Here is a 10,532-nt window from a genome sequence, read left to right on the forward strand (position 1 = left end):
CAGTAAAGTTTAATTTTACAATTTAAATAACTCGATTAATTTGAATAACATATTGATGCAAATACTCTTTTGGTCCCTTTCAATTTTGAAAATAAGTAAATTATTTCTCTATAAAATTACAAAATAAATTTAAAATAAATTTCAAAATATTTATTAAAAATTCAAATTTTATCTTTATTAAAAAATTATAAAAATTCTAAAAAGATATAAAGAAAGTTAAAATTTTAAAATTTTCTAAAATAATAACTTTGGAGACCTAAATAAGTTAATTAATTATTCAAGTTTATCATATTAAAGTATCTATTTTTTTATTTTGCTTTGAAAAAGTTTTTAAGGAAAAAATAGCACTCACCAACTTGATTAACTCAAAATTTTTCACTTGATTCAACTTGATTCGGTCGAACGCTCTCCCATAAAAGTGAAAATTATCAAAATATTCTTATTTATATTAACTATTTAAAAGGTATATAAAAGTTAGATTAATTTATATTGTATATATGTATCCTTATATTAAATTATTTAAATGTTATTTATTATTATATTTAAGTTTTAAAATGATTTATGAATCATTAATTTTACAAATAATTACTTAAAACAAATTTAAAATTTATATATATTATGTATCATTATATTAAATTATTTAAATATCATATAATTTAACACTATCAAATTCGAAAAGTACATTTTTTATTTTCAATAACAATTTTTAACCGGAATGGACCACACTTTTTTCTCGGTTTTCAACTGCAAGGAAAAAGTAATGGAAGAATTTGTGGGGTAAATTTAATGCTATTTTCTAAAACATACTTTTTCCATCACGTGGTTATCCAGGTTTGAATCCGAGGTTTGTCACTGTAATGGTGGCTGATTGACTTGCTTGAAACAAGATATTATACTTAAGTTGAATGATTTTTTTCTTCATGAATGCTACCCTGCAAATAGACTAGTAATGGAGTAAGAAGCAGTGCTAGTGGAACAGACTTCAGATGAATGATATGATCCACTGTAAATCTCTTCACTGAACCTTTCCTTTGTTTCCCTATTGTGAGACAACTCCATGGCCAAGCACTGGTTTAACTCAGTTAACACGGTGCTCATTGTAGCTCTATGCAAGGACTTAGGTCTAGTGCAAGCCATTGCCACTTGTAAAGCTTTCCAGGCAGAGCTCACATCGAATTCCCCATGCAGTCTTTGATCAACAATGCTTCCTATATCCTCTCTTTCAATCAGAGGGCTAACCCAATGAACTATGTGGATTGATTCATCCTTCTTTATGATTGCATTTTGTCCCGTGATCAGCTCCAACGACACTATCCCAAAACTAAACACATCACTTTTCTCGTTTAGCTTTCGAGAATTGAAGTACCTGAAGAACAAGTGGAAAAACATCAAAAAATAAACTTTCATCTAAAACTTTAACAAATTCTTTGTTTTGCTTTGGAATTTGGAAGTTGGCATTAAACAGGTGAGTCATACTCTGGGTCTAGATAACCTGCGGTGCCCATAACTGTAGTTATTATTACATCACTGTGGTCGTCACTAGGAATGGCTCTTGAGAGACCAAAATCTGCTATCTTTGCATCCATCTTTTCACTTAAGAGGATATTGGCTGTTTTCACATCTCTGTGAATTATAGGTGGTTTGCATCCATGATGTAAGTATTCCAAACCCGCAAATCAAAACAAGGAACTTTGATTGATAAAATTTTATCATGGGGGCAAAAACATATTTTGAAACTGTACACACCTTGTGCTGCATCTATTGCTATGCGGAGTCTCCTTTCCCAACTCAATGGATTTGAACTTTTGTCTGCAAGCATTAAGTTGTAACATGATGTGAATCATCTTCATGAGGATGCATTTAAAATGCAGGGTGATGAACCTGGAACTTATTTCAGTTGGTTCAAGCAGCAGCCACTAGCAGGTCTGGGGTTTGACTTCGAGCATTTGCAATCCCTTCCATATTCCCAGTCTTGAGCCGCTTTGTTAGATTTAAAAAAAGGAACTGCAGGATGATAAATAGCAATTTTGCATGCAGATAATGACATGAAATAAGGATACATGAGAGATAATCCTTCAAATTTCCATTAGCCATATACTCGTAGATGAGTGCCATATTGCTGCCCTCATTACAATATCCTATGAAGGAAGCCAGATTCCTATGATGAACTCTCATCAGAAGCTCAGCCTATAGATTCAGAAGAATGTTAAAGTTCACGACCAACTCAGTTAGTGGCCTAAAATCTTGGACATATCAACAGATGAAATATTCAAATTAGTTTCAATAAAGTTGTTGAATGGTTAGCTAAAATCATGGTTTAATATCTGATTGTGATTTTGCTTCTGAGTTATCCTATTTTTTTAGCTAAAGTTGTTGTAGTTTCAGCCTATATAAAGGATGTAAATCAGTGAATAAAAACTGTCTTGAGTTCTTGTTTTTCATTAAGTCTTTTGTATACAATTCATAAAGTGTTATTGAGTGAGTTTCTTTTGTTTTTTTGTTTCTTCAGCAAATCTTCCCATTTAGTCTAACAGTGTGGTATCAGCGCCAGGTTCGTGAAGGTAATCATGGTTGAATTTTCAGTTGTTGGAGCAATAAAAAAGCTTAATAACCAAAATTGCAACACATGGGAAACATGTATGAAGTCTTACTTGCAGCTCAAGATGTGTGGGCCATTATTAGCGGAGATTAGCCTTCACCATTGCCTCAAGAAGCTAACAACTTAAAGAAGTGGAAGGCCAGTGCAAGCAAGACTATGTTTGCAATTAAAACCACTGTAGAGGAAGAAATGTTAGAGCATATTAGAGACGCTAACACACCAAAACAGGCGTGGGACACATTAAAAGAACTTTTCTCACGAAAAAATGACACAAGGCTGCAGCTCTTAGAGAATGAATTGTTATCAATGAAGCAAGGAGATTTGGCAATCAACCAATACTTCACTAAGGTAAAAACCTTATGCCATGAGATTTCTGAACTTGATTCTAGTTCTCATATTGTGGATTCTAGAATAAGAAGAATCATCATTCATGGATTGAGATCGAAGTACAGGAGTTTTGTTGCTGCAATTCAAGGATGGCCAACACAACTATCGCTTGTAGATTTTAAGAATATCTTGACGGGTCAAGAGGCTTTGGCAAAACAAATGGGTGGAGTCTCAATCAAAAATGAGGATGTGGCACTTTTTAGTGAAAAGAGCAAAGAAAAACCCAGGTATAATGTCAGAAGCAGACCAAGAAAGAATGATGGCAAATCAGAAAGTCATCATGGGAGTTCCCAATTTGGAGAAACTCAAAAGCGTGGCAATTACAACAACCAATTCAACCAGAGAAATAAGTTTGATGGTGATTGCTATAATTGCGGCAAAAAAGGTCACATGGCCAAACACTGTTGGTCCAAGAAAGGAGATGTTCAAAGTAATGATGAATGGGATGCTGAATCATCTGTGGAAGAAGAAGACTTGGCACTCGTAGTAACAACTTCCTAGAAGATTGACTACAAGAACAATTGGATTGTTGACTCTGGTTGTTCTAATCACATGACTGGTGATCAAGAAAAGCTTCAAGATGTTGCAGCGTACAAAGGAAATAGTGTGGTGGTAACGGCTAACAACTCAAGGCTACCTATCACCCATGTTGGTAAAACGACTATCACACCTCGATTTAGTTCTGATCTAATGTCAATTCAAGGTGTTTATCATGTGCCTGGCCTGAAGAAAACTTTATTATCTGTGGCACAATTAACATTTACAGGCTACCATGTTTTGTTTAGTCCACAAGGTGTAAAGGTATTCGAAAATGTTAAAGTCTCAAGAACACCAACCATGGAAGGGAAGAGAATGAAATCTATCTATGTGATGTCGGTAGAAACTGCTTATGTAGAAAAAACAAAGAAGAATGAGACAACAAATTTGTGGCATGCAAGGCTTAGACATGTCAACTATCACAAGCTGAAAGTTGTGATGAAGTCAATGCTAAAGGGTCTTCCTCAATTGAAGTGCGAGATGATACTGTTTGTGCAGGATGTCATTTCAGTAAGGCGCATCAACTGCCATATGAAGAATCTAAGTACAAAGCAAAGACTCCGTTAGAGTTAGTTCATTCTGATGTATTTGGGCGTGTCAAACAACCTTCAATTAGTGGGATGCGCTATATGGTGACTTTTATTGATGATTTCTCAAGATATGTGTGGGTTTTCTTTATGAAAGAAAAATCAGAGACATTTGCCAAGTTTAAAGAATTTAAAGAAGTAGCTGAAGCAGAGGTTGGTAGAAAAATTCAATGCTTACGCACAGATAACAGTGGGGAGTACACATCAGATGAGTTTTCTACCTATGTAAGAAATAACAGGATTCATCATCAATTCACATGTGCCAACATGCCATAGCAAAATGGAGTTGCCGAGAGGAAGAATTGTTATCTTGTTGAGACGTGTCGGAGTATGCTTCATGCAAAAAATATACCTGAAAGATTTTGAGCAGAATGTATGAAGACCACTGCTCATGTCATTACTAAACTTCCAACACCAAAGCTTGGTTTTATCTCACCCTTTGAGGTACTATGGGATACTAAGCCTGCTGTTGGTCAGTTTCGAGTTTTTTAGGTGTATTTACTATGTATTTGTTCCAGGTCATTTAAGGAGCAAGTTTGATAAGAAAGTAATCCGGTGCATCTTCGTTGGATATGATAACCAAAGGAAAGGATGGAGGTGTTGTGACCCTATGACTGACAAATGCTACACATCACGCAAGGTAGTGTTTGATGAAACTTCTTATTGGTGGACTCCACAACAAGTGAAGTTTCCAATTTCTAAAGTAAAAGAAGATCAACCCCAAGGGAAAATAGAGGAGCAGTTTATTGAGATACAACCAAGTCCTGCAACTAATGAAAAAAATTAGAGACAATGAAGTTGTTGAGACAACAATAGATCTTTGGCGAAATGGTGTTTATCAGAGGCAGGAGGTCGAAATCAATTCAAAGGGTGAAGAAACTTCGCAGCTGCAACTTAAAAGATCAACTAGATTTCGTAGGCAAAATCCAAAGTATGATAATATAGCTGTAGCGAAAGAAAAACCTTTGGTCGAGCCAACAACTTATGAAAAAGCATCTTAAGATTTTGAGTGGGTAAAAGCAATGGAGGAAGAGATTGCTGCATTGGAGCAAAACCAGACTTAGGAGCTTGTGCCATGTCCACCAGATGTGAATATAAAATAAAGTATCGTCCTGATAGATTAGCAAAACCCATATCTTCATAGTGCCAACAAGGCTCGGTTAGTTGCAAGGGGATTTTCTTAACAATATGGATTGGACTATGAAGAGACGTTTAGTCTGGTAGTAAAGATTGTTACTGTTCGAGTTCTCTTGGATCTTGTTCCTAGCAAAGATTAAAAGTTGTAGCAAATGGATGTGAAGAATGTTTTTTTTTTTGCATGGAGAGCTAGATCGTGATATTTACATGAATCAGCCTATTGGATTTGAGAGTGGAAGTCATCCTAGTTATGTTTTCAAGTTAAAGAAGGCGTTATATGGATTAAAGCAATCACCGAGAGCATCATAAGGTAAGATTGCTGAATTTTTAACTCAAGCTGGTTATGTTATGGCTCATGTGGAATCTAGTCTGTTTGTCAAAGTTAGTGAAGGAAAGTTGGCAATAGTGTTGGTGTATATGGACGATTTGATAATCACTGGAGATGATAGTGAAGAAATCCACCAAGTTCGACAAAACTTGTCAGTCCGCTTTCAAATGAAGGAACTTGGCGAACTTAAACACTTCTTGGGGCTAGAAATTGATCATACAAAAGAAGGCATGTTTCTTTGTCAAGAGAAATATGCAAAAGATTTGTTGCAAAAATTTGGAATGCTCAATTGCAAGACCATCACTATACCAGTGGAACCAAACACCAAGTTTTGTGTTCATGAAGGGAAAGACTTAGAAGATAGGTTGATGTATTAGCAACTTGTAAGTAATCTCATTTACCTAACTTTAACTTGACCTGATATTTCTTATATTGTTGGGGTAGTGACTCGATATATGCAGAATCCCAAGAAACAACACTTAGAAGCAGTTCGACGAGTTCTAAGATATGTGAAGGGTGCTCTTGATTATGGTCTTCTATATAAGAAAGGTGAGGTTTGCAAACTAGTTGTTTATTGTGATGCTGGCTATGCAGGGGATCACGATACACGTCGATCAACCACTGGCTATGTATTCAAGTTTGGTTTAGGGATAATTTCTTGGTGTAGTAAAAGACAGCCAACTGTGTCCTTATCGACAATAGAGGCAGAATATAGAGCAGCAGCTATGGCAGCTTAAGAAAGTACATGGTTAGTGCAACTTGTGAAAGATTTGCACCAAAAAGTTGATTATGCTATACCCCTCTATTGTGACAATCAGTCAGCTATTCGTTTAGCAGAAAATCCTATGTTTCATGCAAAGACCAAACATGTGGAGGTGCACTACCATTTTGTTAGGGAGAAGGTATTACAAGAAGAAATTGAGTTGTCCTATGTCAAGACTGATAACCAGGTTGCAGACTTGTTCACGAAAGGCTTGAGTACAACTAAGTTGGAAAAGTTTTGCTCACAACTTGGGATTGTGAAAAGGTTTGGAGTTGGCGTTGAGGGGGAGTGTTAAAGTTCACCACTAACTCAATTAGTCGCCTAAAATCTTGGGCATATCAACAGATGAAATATTCAAATTAGTTTCAATAAAGTTGTTGAATGGTTAGCTAAAACCATGGTTTAATATCATATTGTGATTTTGCTTCTGAGTTATCCTATTTTTTAGCTAAAGTTGTTGTAGTTTCAGCCTATATAAAGGATGTAAATAAGTGAATAAAAAGTATCTTTGAGTCTTTTGTATATAATTCATAAAGTGTTACTGAGTGAGTTTCTTTTGTTTTTTTTTTCCTACAGTAAATCTTCCCATTTAGTCTAACAAAGAACACATAGGACTAGTATCCATTAATGGTAAATGCATTTTTATCAGATTTGTTTTCTCATTCTAGAAATCAGTTTAATCAGATTCCTTGTCCAACCATTAAAAGAAAACAACCTATGAATTATTACATTACATACCTCAGCTTGAAACTCTTTTAACCCTTGTTTTGATGAAGTAGAAAACATCTTTACTGCAACTTGGGTTTTATCTTTCATGTTTCCACGAAACACAGTCTCAAATCCTCCCTTCCTAATAACATCTTGAAAGTTGTTAGTAATGTTTAAAACCTCGGCATAAGTAAACTGGCGATTCTTTGATGGCAATGGTCTTCCTTCCCCATTGGAGGTATCAGCCTCTGCCAGGAAAGTACAAACACAAACATTGCTTCAAAATGCGCAGTGTGGAATTCCCTAGAAATTCTTTAGTAGAAAGATACATCTTAAAGAAAATCATATCTGCGTAACAAACATATTTTTGTGAAAAAATATCTAAAATTACCCGGTTTTTGTTTCCTTCGTAGTCTCTACAACATAATCAAAGCAACGCACAGCACCAAAGCCGATAACAATGATGCGACAACTGGAACAACAACGTTCTTTTTGTTTTTGCATGAACCTGAGCTACAAAGATTCTGTTCATCCACTCTGGGATCAAGAAAAATCTGGTTAGAATATGTTCTCTAGGTGTCATATCTTCCTTCACTATATTGCTTTTCCTAAAAGACAAGCACTTATAAATCAAATAAGAACAAAGGCATAAATATCTTGTTGTAGGTATTGAAATGCAGACCACAGAGTAAGTAGTCCAGCCTTTGATCCATCTACAAGCTCCGTAGGAACAGAACCTTACAGTTGGTTACTTTCTAGGTTCCTACAAAGGTACAATGTAATTACTATTACAGCTTTAAAATTGTTCTTCATCATTTTGGTATCATTCTTAAAGCTCCATAACTTACAAGAAATTCAGAGACTTAAGTTCTTTCAGAAACTCGGGAACTGGTCCACTCAAGTGATTGTTTGGCAAATCCCTGGCAGAAAATGGAGCATTACAAACATTGGGTGTTCTGAGAAAGTCTTGTTTAGAATCAGAAATATGATTCAACAATATGAGTGCTATACCATGTGTACTTACAGGGACTCCATTGATGAGATGTTTGCAAATGAAGCAGATATAATGCCACTTAATCCACTTGAAGTCAAGTTGCTGCCCTCATTGAAAATTAAGGAACTCTTTATGTTCTTAGCAAACAATGTATTTCAACGAAGAGGAGACTCTATTGCAAGATAACTTACAGAGAAATGATCTGAGGGGGCAGTGAAACACTGTAGTTGTATTCCAAACCTTCCCAGGTATAATTCTTTGGTCCACATGGATCCCCCACCCATCCTTTATTTACTTGATATGCTGTTTTGATATTTAGAACAGCAGCAACTGTGGAAAAAAAATCACAAGGGTGTGAACCTCAGCTTTTCAATTTGATCAAATGAAAATCTAGAGTAGTTGAACTTTTGAGGAATCCTAACAGACTAGTGAAAGTTTAATCAGTGTATACATCCGAGCTAATACCTGTTTTGTAATAAAAACTACCTTATGGCAAGCTAGCATTTCATGCAGCTAATGAAATTCAAGAAAGCTTACCATCTTCAGAAAATGTTGGCAATTCATCCAGTTGTTTGGCCATGTAAACCTCAATGGCATTCAGAATAGGTGGAAGGTTTGCATCAGCCGTTTTATAAATTGAAATATGATGTTCTTTCCCCGTAAAGGCGTCTGAGTTCAATATTGTGGCTGCAAACAGGTAGCGAGGAACTAAAGGTCCAAAAATTAGGGACCCATTCCAGGAGATATTGAATTTTCTTGTTTGGTTTTTTGCAAGTTGCTGCACTTCAGCAAAGTACATGTAAACATAAAATTTGCTAGCATCATCATCAGCTGTCCACAAAAATTCCAGTCGATCACTACCGTTACGTGGCACAGCAGAAGTTCTAATGACTTCTAATGGAGCTCTGTATCCATTTTCATTACTGTTAATTTCTGAAGACGTGCTAACTATGTTCCATGAAGGAGAGTTATAGGGGGACCAAATGCGATCGTAAATATCATCATTGTATCGACCAGTTCCGTTTGTATACTCGATATCGAATCTTTCAAAGAGTACTAATGACACAAGGCTCCCTAGTTCTGTACCATAAATTGAATTATTTAGTGGCCTCAGCTCTAATGTTGATATAAAAGGAATTCCCATACCTTTATTTACAAGGCAAACACTTATAGTATCTGAAACTGAAGCACCGATTATCTTCATCGTAATGACATCAGAAGCATTACTGAATTTGATCGATGACCACAGATTAACATCGATATAAAGATCAAATTCTGGGAGCTTATCTTCACCATCATAATTTCCATACAAGAAAGAGGCTCTAAGCAAATATAAGCTGCCCTTTGCTACTGCAGGTGTTAAGGTGTAACAATTCTTGTTGCCATCTGGAAAACTCCTAAGATCTGAAAGTGGAAAAGCTAGATTTGGATTGTTTGGGTAAGCATACTCAGAAGAAATGTTGTTGTTAATCCCAGTGCTTACGTAAGCCCCGTCTAGTGTATAACTTATACCAGTGTCAACGTCTACGAAGTTGAAATTCAAAGGTGACCCACAATCAATGCTTATAAATCCTGGAGAAGAAAAGAATAAAAGAAGCACCATCTAAGATTCTTCAAACTGTGATTGATTACAGTTTTAATTAAATCATTATGAATCATATTTAGTGTGTTCAATCTAGTTCTAAACTTGGTGTTTATATATAATCAGATACATATTGAAAACAACCCTATTGCAGAGATAGTTAAACAGGAATAAAGTTTCACTAACCTGTTTGGAGTTGTCCATGAACAAGAACAGAAAGGGAAAGCAACAATGGAGTAAGGTACCCAAAAAACATTTTGCTTTGGTTTTTCTTGAGGTCAAAACGCAAAAAAGCTTTAGAGAATACTAGTAGAGAAGCAAGCCGTCCGTAGATATTCATCAAATTGTTAGACTATTGTTAGTAAAGTTTTAATAGTTTCATAATGTAAGTGCAGGGAAGGAAAAAGAACTGAATGTTGTTGAATGTTGAACTTCCCATAGTATTACATTAAAATAACTTATAGAGTTGTTGAATGTTGAACGTTCCACCCTTTTCAATAGGAAAAAGAAAAAGCAAAAATGAACTGAATCAGTATTATAATATCCGCTTTGATCAGATTAATGGAATTAATGAATTTGCCGACAGTATCCACTTTTTCAAGATTAATTAATGATAATATTTTTATGAGTAAATTACACCAACAGTCATTCAACTTTGATGCAGTTGACAAAACAGTCACTCTGATTTCAATTCAGTCACTCAACTTTCAAAAAATGACTAATCAATCACTAACATTATCGAAAAGTGACAAATCAGTCACCTATTAACATTTTCCATTACAGGCTTAACAGAATAGGTGACATGACCAGTTAACTAGCTGATGTGGCCAATTAACTTGCCACGTTGGATGATGTGAAGTTTCAATTTAGTCACTCAACTTTCAAAAAATAACAAATCGGTCACTAACGT

The 10,532-nt window shown here is 35.4% G+C and overlaps 1 protein-coding gene across 1 annotated transcript; it reads right to left on the minus strand.

Annotated features, from left to right (window-relative positions):
- Positions 1-599: 599 nt before the first annotated feature.
- On the minus strand, positions 600-10,055 carry LOC105771489 (probable LRR receptor-like serine/threonine-protein kinase At4g29180). The gene is given in 12 exon segments (XM_052632217.1): positions 600-1,366; positions 1,477-1,689; positions 1,743-1,809; positions 2,061-2,187; positions 7,077-7,294; positions 7,438-7,583; positions 7,729-7,809; positions 7,895-7,966; positions 8,071-8,142; positions 8,232-8,370; positions 8,578-9,612; positions 9,809-10,055. Coding segments are annotated over 12 exon segments (2,763 nt in total). The 5' UTR covers positions 9,963-10,055; the 3' UTR covers positions 600-927.
- Positions 10,056-10,532: the final 477 nt, after the last annotated feature.

Source organism: Gossypium raimondii, chromosome 6 (assembly GCF_025698545.1).
Source record: "Gossypium raimondii isolate GPD5lz chromosome 6, ASM2569854v1, whole genome shotgun sequence".
Taxonomy (NCBI): Eukaryota; Viridiplantae; Streptophyta; class Magnoliopsida; order Malvales; family Malvaceae; genus Gossypium; species Gossypium raimondii.